The sequence below is a fragment of the Gossypium raimondii genome, chromosome 12, assembly GCF_025698545.1.
Source record: "Gossypium raimondii isolate GPD5lz chromosome 12, ASM2569854v1, whole genome shotgun sequence".
Classification (NCBI taxonomy): domain Eukaryota; kingdom Viridiplantae; phylum Streptophyta; class Magnoliopsida; order Malvales; family Malvaceae; genus Gossypium; species Gossypium raimondii.
Window position 1 is genome coordinate 6,928,132 of NC_068576.1, and position 17,256 is coordinate 6,945,387.

At 34.9% G+C, this 17,256-nt stretch overlaps 1 protein-coding gene across 5 annotated transcripts; it reads right to left on the bottom strand.

Moving 5' to 3' along the window:
* Positions 1-3,182: 3,182 nt before the first annotated feature.
* On the bottom strand, positions 3,183-11,712 carry LOC105763069 (uncharacterized). Of its 5 annotated transcripts, none has more exons than XM_052625151.1 (11): positions 11,546-11,712; positions 7,361-10,465; positions 7,191-7,271; positions 6,249-6,401; positions 5,976-6,139; positions 5,717-5,864; positions 5,451-5,573; positions 4,995-5,082; positions 4,452-4,650; positions 4,097-4,147; positions 3,183-3,458 (listed from the first exon to the last, which is right to left on the bottom strand). In XM_052625151.1, exons 2-10 carry the CDS (start codon positions 10,334-10,336, stop codon positions 4,132-4,134), a joined length of 3,948 nt encoding a protein of 1,315 aa, XP_052481111.1. In that variant the 5' UTR covers positions 10,337-10,465; positions 11,546-11,712; the 3' UTR covers positions 3,183-3,458; positions 4,097-4,131. The 5 variants fall into 5 exon arrangements, with proteins under 5 accessions (XP_052481111.1, XP_052481110.1, XP_052481109.1 ...); XM_052625150.1 differs by having other exon boundaries at positions 3,183-3,488; XM_052625149.1 differs by having other exon boundaries at positions 3,183-3,507.
* Between the last annotated feature and the right edge of the window lie 5,544 nt (positions 11,713-17,256).

A 17,256-nucleotide genomic window follows, 5' to 3' on the forward strand; every position in this document is an offset into this window, starting at 1 on the left:
AACTATCAATCTTATTTAGCTTTACAATTTAGTTCTTATCATGATATAAATTTAATTTCTATCAATTTCAAGCCTAATTAATCAATTTCTCAACAATGGCAACTTGCTAAAAACTCAACAATTGAAAAAATTGTTACATAGGCTAACTAAATCAAACTCCCATGATCATAAATCTATAAAAAATTACATAAAAAATAGCTTGGTTACCTTTAGATTTTAGCTTGGCCGAATGTATTGAGGGAGCTTGAAGCTTTCTTTATTTCTAAATAATGGTGGACAATGAGAAGAATGAAGATGATGTCAATATATACTTTCTTTCTTTTTTTCTTTTATACATGGGTTAACCTTTATTTAATTAATTAACTAAAAATAATTAAGCCTAATCTAATAATAATTTAATCTAAGTGGGTTGTAACATCATCATCATCCGCTAGCTCATGCCAAAAATTAGTTTATTAACCTTTTTGGCCCTTTAGATAATTGCTATCTAGGTCTTCAAACATTTTCTTAATTAAAACTATACAACAATTGAACTTTTACAATTAGTCCTTGAATTCAAAATTAACTACTTTTTCGGCTAAATTATTTAATCGAACTTTATTATATTTTCATATTAACTTCATAAATATTTTTATTTTATATTTATGGACTAGTTTACAGAAATGGAGCTCCAAAATTACATTTTTCAACTCTACTGAAATTTGGGTCGTTACAGCACTTCGTCACAAGATCTTGTAAAAGTCAATGATTGAGAAAAAACGAGATGGTGCAATTTAGGTCACGGGTAAGTTTACTGACAAATATTAAATTAAAGGTTAGGTTAGGTAAATTTAATATCAATGATAAGGTGATGGATGAAGTTAGGTTAATACTTCTAGAACCAAAAAACTTTATAGGTGGATCCATCAACAATAGTAACAGGAGGTGAACTTTTTAACTCAAAGGTAGAAAAAAGGTTGGGATACCTGTCATGTAATTTGTAGCTCTTGAATCTATGAACCAATTTAGATGAAGAGGAAATAAACCATGTATTAGATTTACCTGAATCTGCAAATGAAGAAAAGGAAGTCATTATATGACGAAAGGTAGTGAAACCCGCAAAAGACAATCTCAAAACAGTGCTCAAACAGTGTTGAACAATACCCGTGAATAGTACCCAAATAGTACTTGTGAATAGTACCAAAACAATAAGAAAAAAACCCAAAGCACCCTCAAACCACCTTTGATTGATAACCCGACCACTGGGCTTTGGTCAGAATCTTGAGTCGAAGTCAGAGTCAAAGTATGGTGACAAGAAGACCACTCACACCCCCCTTGCTATTTGGGTGGTGCGTTAGCCCAACACGCAGCGATTCAAGCCACCAAGAACTACATATCATCTGTTGACATGGTAGCGTTCCTCCCCGTGCCAACGGTGTAGACTAAAAATCCCCTTAAAAATAACCCACAAAAAATACCTAATCCCTTTGATATTCAAGCAAAAAAACGAACACATAAACCTGAATCGAAAAGCTCTGATACCATGTTATCGGGAACAGAGAAAAGAAAATATTCGAGAATAGAATGAAGAGAAATTACTTGAATTTCATCTCTTTAGATAGTGTGTTTATATACAAGTCTATATAGTATAAATAAGGAAAGAAAATAAATTAAAATGCTAAATTCAATCCTAAGAATATGTAACAATTCACTTGCGGATTGTTGATGTGGCACATTAGCCAATTGAATGTTGACACGTGATACTTTTTTTTTTACTTTTAGCTAAAGTTCAAGGACCTACTTGTAAATATTCTAATCATATATTTTTTTCCCTTTCTCTTCTCTTTGTAGTTCAGAAATGGAAAAACTAGAACTGATCCCACGAAGACACTATGCACATTCATTTATTCAAAGCCAAGGCCAAATATCAGTTATGTATTAGCAGAACTGAAGGAATGCATTGCTTTAGAAATGGGTGTTGGAAGAAATGATCCTTGGGTCCACTTTGGAGATGGAGACAGATGTGGTTCCCATCGCTAGATAGTGAGGTCTTTTGGTCCAAAATTCGCTGCAACTGTACTTTCTTAAAAACAAATTAGTGGTGTGCTATAAGCCTATAATTAGCGTCTTTTATCATCCAATTCTTGGTATGCATATGTTCACAAAATCATTCCTTAAAGTAAGGCGTATGATTTTTAATTTTTATGTTTCATGCATGTTTTGTAAAAGGATTTAAAGAAGAATTCTCATTGTCTTGCCGAAGAATTCTGTTTTCTATATTTTAAAATAATAAACCAATATTGCTTAATATATTTATCTACATAATCACATTCTGATTTGCTTTACCGAATAAATGAATGTGTATAGTTTCTCCATTTATAAGCCACATAGAGGAGAAAGGAAGAAAAATAAATGTTTTGAAATAATTACAAAGACTCTTAAACATTAGTAAAAAAAATGTTACATGTTATCATTCAATTGGTTAATGTGTCACATCAAGTAATCTGTTAATGAATTAATAAAATTTTAGTGACTAATTCAAATAATTATCTTAATTAAAGTGACTAAATTGAGAAAAATTAGAATAACTAAAATAAGATAAACTCTATTTTAAAGTGACCTTGAATGTAGTTTAACCTTACAAATATTTTGCTTCTGGATTTGAAACGGTGGAGGATAATTTTTGTTAAAAGTTAAATCTTTCAAATTTTTAAGATCATGATAATAAATATTTGGTTAAAATATGTGCTTATTTTTACAGAATTTGAGATTTAATCCTTATACTTAAAATTTTAAAATTAATTTTTTAATTTAAAAATATTAATCCAATAATTATCTTTGTTAGTAATTTCTGTCTAATAATATATATATATATATATATATATATATATATTTGTTAATGCTTCCATCAAAATTTGTGAATTTCATGCGTTTAATTTTGTCAATATTTACCACGTTGACAAAATCAAAATTTTGGCATTTTGAAATATTGGACAAAAACAATTTTTTCCAAGATCGATCAAGATAAAATTCTAAATCTGAGCTCACTCAGCCTATATTTAAAAATATATGTTATTTTATATATAAAATAAAAATATATTATATCAAATACATTAAAATATTAAAATATATTTCTCAACAAATTAAAAATACATTAAGAAAAAAATTTATACTTAAATAACAGTAAGATAGTTGCAACTTAGTAAGCAAATGCCTCTAAAATAGTAGCAAAATTAATAATAAAACAAGAATTTTACAATATCCAAATAATAACAAAATAGTAACAATATAATAGCAAAATTGTATCAAAACAAAATCAAAATTGCAGCAAACAGCAACAAAACAACAATAAATAGTAATGGAAAATATCTTACAAGGCTCGACCCGTTTAAAAAAAGAACTTTATTTTTTGTCCAAGCTCATTTGTTGGGTCCATATTTTTATCGTAATCCTTCCACTTCTTGAGCGGGCCTTTGCGGCTTGACAAGTGACCCAACTCATGATCAGGTCTAATCATACGAGGGTAGCCTAATTAAAATACTAGGTCACAAATTTTGATAAAAAATGCTACAATATAGATTTTTTTAATTATAAAAATAGGACTTAATTTTTTAAGTAGGACTAAATTTTAAAATTTATTAAAGTAGGATATTGTAACCTAAATATTTTTGTTTTAGGAAATGGAAGATACACGAAATGGGTATTGCATGTCTTCAAAACGGCGCAGAATTTATTTTTCAAAATAGAAATATTAAAATTTAGCTTTACAAATTATCTTATTTTACTTTTCAATAATAGGCGAACTCACTCGAGATTTTAGAGTAAATATCTTCAAAGGTTAATAATTTTCTAGTACTTAAATATTGGAATAAATAATTCAGAACAGAAAAGATGGAAATAATAGATGTTGTAAGACTTAAGTATATATAAATAGGAAATGTGAGAGTGGTAATCGTGTAATCATACTTTCCAACTCAAAAACTCAACTACCAATTGCCGTGGGAGATAAAACACATGCTTCAACTTTTCTGAATAGAAGGTGAACAGATAATTTGTGGCAGACTCAACAGAACAGACTTTAGAATTTGCGTAAACTCATTAGGCCAAGATTTTATACCTTTTATTCGGCTGAATGATGGGGCAGGCCAATAGTTAGCTACACTGAACACTGACAAAGCAAAAAAACACATTTGTATTGAACTTTAGTTACAAGCAAGCACCAAAATGGATATTGAGAGTGACACAAATAATAAGAGCTTTACATATAAACATATTTTTTTTGACTTGCAAAACACAATCATATCATATATCACAGGCCCCCTCTCAAACTCAATGGGAGATCCTCCTCCCTTACCCTTCATATAAAATAATACACGCGTTTATGGAGTATGTAAAAGAACATATACTATCATAATGTCATTAATGAGTGCATCTAGCATCAAAATAAGGGGATTATTTGAGAAACATTTTACTTGGATGCTTGGTTCTGCATCTGATGACCCTGTGGTTTTGTCTGGCATGCTGATGACATGATTCGTAAGCGTCTAGCAATCTCTGTGAATGAAGGTCGAACCACAGGATCCGGAGCCCAACACTGCTCCATTAGTAGCTTCCATTCTGGGTCACAGTAGCTTGGTACGGGTGGCCTGAGCGTGTTGCTAACGATGCCTCCTGCATGGAAATGAGGTAATCAAAACCACTAACTACCATGATAACATAGTCAATTCACCATGAATGTGCACAGGAATGTGTTCAATACTTTCTCCATGCTACTATAGTTTATTACATAAGACTGACACCAGCAAAAGTAAATGGATTTAAACTATCCACATGAAAATTGATAAATTTAACAGAAGAAATTTTATGAAAAATAAGAAATTCAAGGCAGCAACCTAAAAAAAAAAAAAATTATGGTAAGGGACCCTCCAGCAGAACTTAATATGGAAAAGAACTGAAACATATGACAAAGTAAAAGCACGTGTAGCAAAAAGGAAACAGCAATTGAGATTTCACACCTATTATTGCTCCATAATGCATATTGGCATACGGTTCCTCGCCAGTAAGAATCTCCCATAGAACAATACCAAATGAGAACACATCGACCTGCAAATGACAAAATACAGGCAAGTAATATTTGCATAAAGACCATGTGCTCCTTGCTTAGTGGATGGTGGAGGTGGACTTCTAGGAAGAAACCTAGATTTGAGGCATGGATCTGTTATGTAAATTTTATACAAATAAAGCCTTACAAACCTCCCATTTCATTGTAGACAACTTGAGATAATGGAGAGTACATAACTTGCTTAAAACCAACTTGTTAAAAGCCATCCAAAATAATATGACAAAAGGTAGTCCCTTCTTTGAAGCATAATAATAAATTTGTTGCCAGCATATGCAGGATTGCAGTAAAACCAGATATGAACTAAGATCTAAACAAACTTAATCTAAGCTCTGAAACAAGATCATCGTACCTTTTCAGAAACCTTGCTACTACTGCCATTCAACAGCTCTGGGGCCATCCATGGAAGAGTTCCCCTCACACCACCAGTAACCAAGGTATTCCTTTTTATCTTTGACAACCCGAAGTCCCCAACCTGCACAGACATCATCATCTTTATTTAAACTTAGGTTTGAATTGGAAGCCAATATGTACCTATCATACAAGAAGAGACACGTAACTGGGAGACAAACACCATAAAATTTACAAATTTATACATAACAAGATCACTCAAATTACCTTGCAAATTGGCCGTACAGGATCTTTCAAGTTGACAAGCAGGTTGTCACATTTTAAATCAAAATGCACAATGTTTTTTGAATGTAAATATTCCATCCCAAATGCTGCATCCATGGCAATAATGAGTCGCTTACGACGATCAAGTTGCCTAGACAATTAGAAAAACTTTTAAAGTAAAAAAAGAAGTACATAACAGGAAAAAGTTCTCCGGAGCAATGGAGTAGTACATTCTAGAAATAACCATATTTAAAAATATTACCTGTCTTTGCTAAGCAAGACATGTCTAAGAGAGCCATTCACCATGAACTCTGTGACAGTGGCTAGTGTTCCTCCAGGTCCATCTTGCACCACACCATAAAAGGCCACTACATTGGGGTGGTGAAGCTTTGAAAGGATGTCAGCTTCACGCCAGAACTCCACAGTCTGAAAAATATTTAATGTTGATTATTAGTAATGATATTAGACGAAGTGTAAAAAGTATCAATCTCCATTGATGATGCACAGAATGCCAAGAAACAACAGGAAAACTCACCAATCTCTCTTGCTCAGATGAACGACCAGTGAAACAGATTTTTTTTATTCGCTTGATGGCAACATCTGTTCCTCTCCATTTTCCGTGGTAGACAGTCCCAAACGTACCCGAACCCAACTCCCTTAGCTCTTCCAGATCTACATTTTTAATGATCTGCCATGACATTTGATGAAATTAGCCAACATGGAGATAGAAATAGTGACCAACTTTGTTCAATAATATTGGGATTAGAGGCACAAAATGCAGAACAATTCAACCTAGCAGCATACTGAAAAACATTTTTCACCAAGCCTGTATTCAACTCATCAGCAAAAACTGAGATGAGGAAGTGATAGAAGAAGATATCACAGTGGTAAATACCATCCGAGGTGATATAATTGGCAGCATGCTGGCCCAGGCAAGGAGATAAAGACAGCTATTTTTAAAATGATATGCCTACAATCAGTGTGTAACACCTAGAAAGTGATCATTAGCAGCTGCATTTCTGCCATTGGCAATGAGGTTCAACAAATTCTGGCTAAGCTTTATTAAAGTAGGAAATTTTAGAAAACATAAAGGTAGCATTTGGAAACTTGGATTTAAAAATTTAGATTTGGATTTCAAAAATAGTAAAAATTAAGTGCTAAAAACATACAAATGTAGCATTCATGATTATTTCTCATACCCACTGATTTGTTGGATGCCTATTTAGTAGTGATTTTGAAATTCTTCAGGAATTTTTGAATTTCACAAACTCATGCTTTTTATACTATCCAAATATATATACTGAAACCCAACTAATTTATTCACAAGGTATGCATTTCATTGTAACAATTTATACAGCAAACGAAATCCAAATCCAAATTTTCAAATTCATGTTCCCAAACATAACAAAAAGCAAATTTAAAATTCACCAGCTCTTTCTATACTAAGACATTAGATAATTTAGTATGCAAGATATACCTGCAATGTGCTTATATCAAATTCTCCATGGCAATGATCCACAAGAGGTACACCAGTATTCTGAATATCCAATTTCCCATCCTTGAAGTCAGAAAAAATTTAGAAAATGAGGGCAAATGTGAAAATTATCTTCAGAAGCTAAGGGATATAAATCAAACTGGCACTAGTACCTCAAACTCAGATTCAGGTACTTGAAGGCTTTGCCCAGCTTGTACACTTTCATCACCCTCGAGTGGAGACTTCTTGTATTCTGAGCCTATATCCAAGTTGTTAGTAGCAGCAACAGAAACTGACTCTTGCCTAATGTCCTCATCAAAACTGATGTCTGGCTTAATTTGAGCTAAGGCAACTCCACCAGCAGATTTCAAAGGTGGATAGCTATAATCAATTGGAGCCCCAACTTCAATATTTGTAAGTGGAGATGAGAAACCCAGATGATCCTGATCCATGAGGGAAACATCCTTTCTAACAAACTCATCTTGAGCCAAATTACGAAAGTATGACCAATGCTTAGGTTCATGATTCTCCATGTTTAAGCTCAGTCCAGCTCCATCACCAGAGAATGGACTGATATCATAGAGGTTCTGGGACATTCTTGCTTTTGAGAATATATCAGACAGAAGGTCACGGGGAAACCGGTCGTTAATATCAATAAGTATGTCTCCATGCTCAGAGCTGCATACAGAAGCAGCAGGCGGTACAGTGGAAGTTGCTCTAGTTGGGTTCTCTGCCCACACCAAAGGTTGGTTATGCCCCTTAGTGTGATTTCCTGCATTCTTGTTTTCATCCTTCTCAATTCGCTCAAAATCAGACGGCTTCAAAGAAGGATCATCAAGGTGCTTAACAGAAGTTCTTTGCCCTGCTGTGGGATGATTTAACCCAACTGCTGCTTCATCAACAGTGCTCTTAACTGAGACTTGTTTCAATTCAGATTTCTCCTTAGTTGACTCAAGCCCCTCCTCAGAAATATTAGAGATGATTTTATCAGCAAAACCTTTGTAATTTTCAAATTCAGCAAGCCCATCCATAACAGTCCGAGGATTTTTAGACCTCGGATTTGCAGATTGGACAGACTGATCAGCTTGAGGAGACAAATTCCCATCATGAATCTTGTCAACTGCTTCTCTAATTATTTGGGAAGGATCAGAATGTGCTTGAGACATTAGAAACTGAGACCCAAAAGAATCATCAGACTTTGATAAACGGTTCATTTCTGCCTGCTCCCTAGGGATTCTCTCTGAATGGAAAACTCGCTGTGGAATCACAGATGGCTCAAGGCAGCTAAAGTCATTTGGATCAGCCTCAGAACCACCAGCACCAGATGTAAAAGGCCCGCTAGCTGTGTAAAAGTGGTCATCTTCAACATTCTTTCTCCCTTCAGTTACAACTTCAGGCAAAACTACGTTCTGAACAGCTTCCTGGGTCTTTTTGAAATTTTTTGCAGGAAATGAAGATGAGACAGTGTCTGGCACTGACATGGTAACAGATGCTTCCTCACTGAAAATATGGTTTGCAACAGAACTGTCATGTGCATTTGAAGGGACACTGTACTCTTTCTCAGATATCCGAACCTTTTCAGTTTCACTGATCTTAGGGAGAGATGCATCTCTTTTCATTTTTGGCTCCTTTGTTGGAGGAGCTTTGTCTAGGGAACGTACCTTTTCAGGTTCAGCAATTTTTGGGGCTGAGCTATCTCTTTTTAGTTTCACCTCTTTTATAGATACTTCTGGATCTTGTACTTGAAAGCCCATATCAGCCAAACCCACCTGGGGGGTCACATGCCCCTGGACCGGCATCGAGACTAAACTTTCTCCAGGCATCACATAGTTAGAAGGTTGAGAACCATAACTATACTGCAATGGAGGAGACAAAGGAACATTACTCTTCCCATCCATCTGGGGAGTGGAAGACTGGCTAACTTCTCCATGACGCATTTTTGCCTCTGAACATGGCTGTGAACTAGATTCATAAGTGTTAGATGAACTCACCAAAACAGGTTGAGAAGATTGTAGGGTTGATGAAGGTGCATGAGAAGATTGGACTGTTGATGAAGGTGCATGAGCTGTCAAAGAAGCAGAACCAGTAGCAGCTGCTTCACTTACAGTTCGACCAGCCTCCCTTACAATGTTCAAACCAAGTAACTCATCCAAATTATTCTCGGAAGCACTTGCTGCAATTGAGTTTTTTCTAGATCCTAGGTCCATGCCATTGACAGCAACAACATATTGCATCTCAGAATCAGTCTCTACACTGCCCAAGCCATACTGAGCATCATCCAAATCACTACTAGAGAAAAGGAATATCCTGGGTTTCTGGGGTCCTCCTTCTTCTAGCACATTACATTCCTCCATCATGTTCTGCAGATCCTCATCACAAGATACAGAGACCAATGCATCAAGATCCTCACCAGGCAACTGATACTTTATTGTATGGGCTTGGTCATAAATTGCTAACATTTTTTGAACAAGCTCTTGAAAGGAAATATCCCTGCTTAATCTAATCATACGTGTTTCCCCCCCAACATATCTAAGTTTCCTATCACGGGGACGTGGTAAAATTTTACCACCAAAGCTGCAGAGGAACTTCACCTTAGTAGAGGAGCTAAGCGATGCATTTCTGGATACAAAACCTTGATGCCCCTGACTAATGTCATTCCTTGAAGAGGACTGAGAAACTGACCGCATGGAATCATAATAGCTTTTTTCTTCATGCACAGAAGGGGACTTTCTCTCAAACTCCTGGGGACAGGGTTTTTCTACCGTATTCAGCATAGAGATATCATAGCCACTTTCAGAACCTGTATGAGAAATTCCCAGAATGCCTTTTAGATCCATATAAAGAGGTCCACTGTTAGGATCACCATAAGCATTCTGAACAAAATGCTGCCGGGGATTTACCCTTTCCCGCATAAATTCCAGAGCAAACTCCTCACCTGTCTGAATGGAGTAATTCAAAACCGGTCTGGCTCCAACCGTCATACTATAATCAGGAGGTCGGATGTTAGTATTAATATTACTAGATGGATCATGGAAAAATCTTTGGTTTGCAGACTCAAGAGTCTCATTTCCAGCTTCCATATTATTGTATCGAATTTGTTCATGGTTCTTCTGTTGATCCATTAAGCCTTTTCCTAGATTTCTCTCCATTTAGATAAAATTTTCCAGGAAAAAAAACCAAGGCAATATGCCATGATTATCACAGCTACTACAATATCAGCACATGCATTCTGCCATAGCCAACAGCAAAGTTTGCATTGCAAAGACCTTAACTTGAACCTGAAAGGTTGTATGAGAATTCACTATTAGTTATTGAGAGAAAAGCACACAACTCAATTCAATCTGTAGCCACTTGCACCGTTTTATAATGAAAAAACTAGCACTGCCATTCCACTACAATAGACTATTTTAAGAAACAACACCGTCCACACTAATAAATAACCAATTTGTTTAAAAGACAATAACCTCACAAACAAGGTCAATCAAGTATTGCATTATTATATTGATGCGCATAAATGGAATTAAATACAAACCACAACTTAGAAAGAGCACAATATTTTTTAAGATAAATGAACCCAGTCTAATTTTTCGGGAGGAGTAATTCTTGTACTTGAATCATACCATATATTTAGCACAAATACCCTAAATTTAATTGAGAACCTCATAATAGAATTTTTGAAGTTAATTTTCTATTTGGATTCTCACCTTCTAACAACTTTCAATAAAACTTTTAACGCAACAGAGAACAGAATTGAAGCTGTAAAAAACATTTCAACTGAATCATACATCTGAGACATTTTCTTGGGGGGGGGAGGTTAAACAAAAGAATTGAAGATACAAAGCAGTAGTTATAATGCATCTGAAGCAAATCTAGAACCCTAAACATGAATTATAAATAACGCTCCAGATTCCAAGACAAATATGCGAAGGAAATGGTGCAGATCAAACAAACATTCCACGAAACTACTTAAATCAATCCCACAAAGTGTGATCCCATACAAGGCAAATCCAATTTGAATACCGACTTACTTAAATCCATGATAAAACAAATAATTTATATGGTTGAAATGACAACATCGAAATTAACTAGTAATAATAACATGCAGGGAGAGTAGTCAGTCTAATCTTTAAAAAAAAAAAACAAAGAACTCAAAATATTCTCTCCAGCACTGATCAGGCACTAAAAAAAAAAAAAAAACTATACTTCTGTACAAATAGAACCATCACCATGCCTATAACCAAATCGAAATATAAATTCGAATCGGAACTGAAAACCATAAACAGATTGAAGGCTATAAACTTTACTAAAATCTCACACTAATCCATAAAATAAATAAATAAATAAAAGAGTATGTTTACCTCAAGAAGGGAAAGCTGTGAACTTTTAAGCAGCAAAGGAGAAGATTATTGACTTTCTCTCTCTAAAATTCGCTCATTTTCTCCGTCGAAGATTGTGATTAGAGAGCCGTCTCTCTTTCTCCCTCTATCATGTCCTTTTTCTTTTTTATTTTTTCTTATATGTTGGTTATTTATTTTTCTTTTGTATTTTTCTAGATCTATAAAATTTTGCCTCTTTACGACCTTTTCGACACGGCAATCATTATTTTTTTAATCTTTTCTTTTCCCTTCTTTTAACTTTCTTTAATTTATAATTTGCTTGAAAACGTCGGCAATTTGGCCCTCGACGCACGGGGTGACCGCGTAGAATGCACGGAGCACTGGTTTGTGCATGTTCTTCTAGGTGGGTCCCGCGTTGAGAGACGGACGGTTATGGGTTGGTGAGACTGAAATTGGTCACTGCTGTGCGAATAATTTATGATTTCGATTATCTTAATTTTATTTTTTTTTTAAATTAAATTTTGGTGTTTTAAAAAAGATTTGTCATTTAAATAATTCTTTGATATTTTAATTTTCAGACTCTTTTTATTTTTAGTTTTAGTTTTATCATAGTGCTAAACTCTCCAAAATCAGTTTCGACGGCCGCTACTGAAATGGAGAGTAAAGTAGGCCGTGTTTTTCAAGCTTTGCTTTATGGGCTCATTTACCCCAGGCCAAATCCTGTGGGCTAAGGTTTATCGATCGCCAAGTCCGGCAAATGTTCAGATTACACAAGCTTTGCTGACGACTCACTCATGGTTGGTATTCTTTTCTTTATTTTATGTTGAAACTAAGGTGTTCATGGTAAGTAATCCTCTCGCTGCCGGTATTTGTTAGAAAGATAAATGGTTCGTCATGGAATGTGTTTCATTCTTATGGATAGAGATTGAACTCTTGACCTCATAGTTAACGGATAAAGTGAGCAAACATCTCATCTCATAATTTTCCTTTTCTTTTTTCATATCTAGTTTATTTATTCAATTTTTTTTCTTGCCATTTTAGAATAAATCGTTTTTAAGTTTTAATCTTTAAGGTTCATAATAAAATCTTTGGGTTTTGATTCTAATTAACTGGATTTTTAGAGTTTTATTAATATCAAAATTAAAATCGAACCCACGTAGAAGGATTATGCGATGGAATTCAATTGATATATGAGAATTAATGTGTAACAGTCCGTTTTCTAGTGTTGTCGAAAACAGTAGTTTTGGGACCACAATTCTAACGTGTCAATCAGTAGATATTAATTATTTAATATTTACAAAGTCATTAGTGTCGTGTTAAATTATAGTTAAGTAATTTTAATGTTTAAGTGGTTAATTAATTAAAAAGAACTAAATTGTAAAAGCTTAAAAAGTTAGTTCTAATAGTTAAAGCTGTTAAATGGCTATTAATTGTGAGTGGGTGGAATTGTAAAGTAAATAAACCATATAAGATATTAGTGGACAAATATGGACTAAATTTTGGTTAGTTGTTAAGTTCATATTAAATGGTAAATTAGTAAATTGGAAATTAAAATAACATAAACTAAAGACAAAACAAAAATCTATCATCTTTCTTATTCTTTGCCGAAAATGGAGAAGAGAATAGCCATGGTAGAAGTTTGAATATTCGGCCCTTTGATGTGTTTGCATGTTAGTGCATTTTCATCCCTTTTTTATTAATTTTATATTTTTAGAATTATTTTAGCTTAATCTAGCTAACTCGGGGTTTAATTTGTAAAAATGTTAAAAGTTTTGGAAGATGCCATTGATGAGTTTATTGAGTTTTTGAAGTTTAATGGTGGATTACTATGCTTGGGTGTTAAATAGAAAATTTTGGTTAAGTGATTTTGTATGATTTTTAGGTTAGGGATTTAATTGAAAATAAATTAAAATAAGCATAGTTTTCTTAGAAAAATTTCAGCATGTGTGGTTGGTATGTGGGTATAATTGAATTCAACACATGGATTTTATGACTAATTGTGAAAATAGTGGGCAAATTTTAGTATTTTTATAAATAAAGCCTTAACCTGGCCTAAAGGGCTTAAGTTTAATAGTTGGTAATCAAATAATAGAATGGGTCTGCTGGTTTAGTGGTTAAATGGAGTGTTTGATTGCATGAGGTCTTGAGTTCGAATTCATGCTGGAGCGTAAGCATTATTTTTGTGCAGTGATGGACGAGTATTTCGGCAGAGTGGGATTCTAGAGCGGTTCTAGGTTAGTAGGATTAGTGGGAGGAAATTTAGGGATGTGGGGTAGCTGTTGATATCATCTAAGTTTCTATTTGGTTTTTTATTTTTCCCAAATTTCGGCATTCTTCTCTTTTCCCTAATTTTTCTATCGTCCTCTTCTTCTTTGTTGTTCCCCTTTTTACCCATCACCATCAACATCAGCTTCACGGATCATCTCATCAACTTCCTCATCTGTAAGCTTCTCCCCGAGATTTGTCATGCTTATCGAATTTTTGCTCCCTAGTCCACCCTCTCTGTTTGATTTTTCTACTAGCATACTTTCCAGCCAGCAATTGTATCTAACTGTCTCTATTTTATCGTTTCTTAGCTAGTTCCTAAGAAGGATTGTTTTGGCTCTCTTGGTTTAGGCAAAAATTAGAAATCAGTTGAGACTTCACAAGCAATTTGAGCGTTAGAAATTTCGATTCGTTGCCGGTAAATGTTTAGGTTCGTTATCGATTTTGATGTAGACAATTTTCAGTTGTGAGTTTTTGTTAGTGATCTAAATTTGGCTCTAATTATTGATTTTTAGGTCTTGGAGTACTTGAGAGCGTATTTGCAGTGAAACGACACCAAGTGTGTACCCGAAACACAAAAATAAAAGATTCGGCGAAAAGCCGAAATTGCTTGCTGTTTGGACAACAGCGTAGGCTAAATTTGAAAAATCACCATAAATTCTGGAAATTGAATTAGAGGATGGAAAAAATATATGGGATTAAAGATAGTTGAGTCTAGTTTCCCATAGAAGAAACGAAGTAAGCAAAAGAATTTCATATTAGAGATATTTGAATTTTAGTGAGACAGGGTCAGAATGATTTCGGAATCCCCTTTCCTAACTTTGGAAAATTATTAAAAATTGTATAAAAATAATTATGTGTTAAAATTTATATGTTTAAAATTTTGAATGAGTCTACTTTCAAGAGAAACAAACGGGAACATAATCCAAATTCTGTTCCAGAAGATAATTAACTTTTAGTGAAGAAAGGTCAAAACTATTAGACAGCAGAACAAGGGAAACTTTAAAGAATAAACTGTACTTATTGGCTAAACCAATAATTCTGAAAATTTTATGGTAAGAAGATATGTGAGTCTGGTTTTAGGAAAAATTTGCAGATCTTAATTCGGAATTCTGTAGCTTAATATACAAATAATTTAGTAACAGTGACTCAAGTAGACAACTTTAAAAGATCATATAAGTAAATAGTGGAAACACATATGAACAATTAACTAGCATGGGTTACATTAAAATGGATCGCGAGGCCAAGGTCAATTTGGGACATGTGGGCCACACGGGTAGCCTAAGTCGACTGTGAACCTACTGTAGGGTCGATAAGTTTACCTAGACCCCTAACTGACTGAAATGACTGTATGACTGAGATGATTAAGCATAATGATGTCCCACTGATTTGATACTGTATGCCCTGTTTACATGCGTGATATTATGTTATAGCATGTTATATTTGTATATTGCATTGCATTGGGTTAGGGAATTATATTGTTCAAAGGAAGTGTACTGAAAGGCCTCGAGCCTAATTTACTGGCAGCTCAGCTGCAAACTACTGTCTAGTGCTGCATTCGGTACTACTTGGAGTGTAGGGATGGGTGGGTTGATATATCCTCACATGGAGTGTAGGGTTGGATGGAGATGGTGTGTAGAGGCTGGATGGGTAGGATTTTTGTGACTACATATCTGTTACTGCTATTGATACTGTCATGGGCTAAAGCCCTACTGCATGACTATTTTTGTACTGAGATGGGCTAAGGCCCAAACCGGACTGATACTGATACCGAAAAGGGCTTAAGCCCAGACTGTGATTATCTGTTTACTGTCTGTACATTTGTATGGGATTACACACTGAGTTTACGTAAACTCACCCCTTCTGTTTAGTCTATACAGGTAATCCCCAGATATAGGCGGATCGGTGCAGCGGAGGACTTAATGGTGGCCACACGACTTCGTTTACACTGTTTACTACCTATTCACGATTTTACTTTTATTTGAGAGTATTTTGCTGTAATTATGGCCTTTACGAATTTTGGTTTAAAATTTGGATTTTATACGATTTTATGATTTAAATATGCTAGTGTTAGGTAAAACTCAGGTTTTCAAATGAAATTAATGTTTTATCAAAAATACCAAGAATAAGCAAACTGTTTAAAAGCTTTCGCAATAAAAATAAAAATAAAAATAAAAATAAAAATAAAAAACTTTTTGAAATTGAATAATGATTTGTAAATGAATAATGTTTTGAAAATGAACGACAAGGCTTGAAGTTAACATAAGATAATAAAAAATGGTTAAATAGAAAAGAAGATTTAGCGACGACATATTTTTTGAAAAGCACTACCATGTGACATCGTCAGATTCAGCCATAACATCTAGGCTGGGTTTGGGGTGTTACATTTAGTGGTATCAGAGTCAGGTTGCAAAAATCGGCTGTGGATGTGGGTTTTTAAGACTTGATTTCTGAGAAATGATTTCTAAATGTTTTTACTGAAAGTGTGGTACACCGAGTCTCCGGCTCTGATCTAGTAAGCTTTCTGAAACTGAGAATTGTTTAAACTGAAACTGTCCTTTATAGTATATCCTGAAACTGCTATAGATAGTATATACTGAGACTACTATAGATAGACTATACTGAAAACACTTAAAATAGTGTATACTGAGACTGTAGAAAACTAGACATTGATTAACACTACGATGGATGAAAAAACTTTACACTTCTGATACTGTTTTTAAAAAAATATCTATTAATAAACACTGGAACTGTAAACTGATGCATAAAACTGTTAATACTGATAAAACGCAATTAGACAATGAGGACCAAATGTACTCGAGCACGGGGTACTAGAGGCCAAGGTAAAGGCTTTAAAGGGGCTCGAGCTGTGTCCCCATCATCAGGCAGTCTGCCAAATTTGGATACGAGTGAGACGCCAATGTCGCCTGCTACTGAGACTAGGTCTCAAGATCGCATGGCTGGGGATGATGCATTGTCCCAGGCTATGCTAAGGATTTTGGAGAGGGTCGCTGGGCCCAATACTGGATTTGAGGGACGAGGGTCGGTTTTGGAATGACTCTGGTCCAATGGAGCTGAGCTCTTCATGGGTGTCACTAGGGTCACCCTAATGTGACCGAGCATGAGGCCGAGTTTTTGAGACTGAACCGCTATGTGCGAGGTATGGTGGTATCTGAGTATGAGTGATGTGTCCACTTTAAGGATGGCTTCAAAGATAATTTAAGAGTTTTGATAGCCCCGCAACGGGAGTGAGATCTTTCTGCCCTAGTCGAGAAGGTAAAAATCACCGAGGAGGATATAAAGATAGTCATGATCGGAGAACGTCGGAACTACTTATCTAATGTGATCTCTGCACTGGTGGCGGAGAAGTTGGTTCGTAAGGGATGTGAGGCATTCTTGGCCTATGTAAGTGTTTCGGATTCTAGGGACTCTACAGTTAAGGATATCAGAACGGTAAAGGATGTTTC

What these genes read in the sequence shown, in the direction of transcription:
- LOC105763069 (XM_052625151.1), bottom strand. Translation starts at nt 10,336, where the DNA reads ATGGAGAGAAATCTAGGAAAAGGCTTAATGGATCAACAGAAGAACCAT. An exon ending in TACCTGAATCTGAGTTTGAG is followed by an intron (nt 7,272 to 7,360) that starts GTACTAGTGCCA and finishes TCTGACTTCAAG; the next exon opens with GATGGGAAATTGGATATTCA. An exon ending in CATCTGAGCAAGAGAGATTG is followed by an intron (nt 6,140 to 6,248) that starts GTGAGTTTTCCT and finishes AATATTTTTCAG; the next exon opens with ACTGTGGAGTTCTGGCGTGA.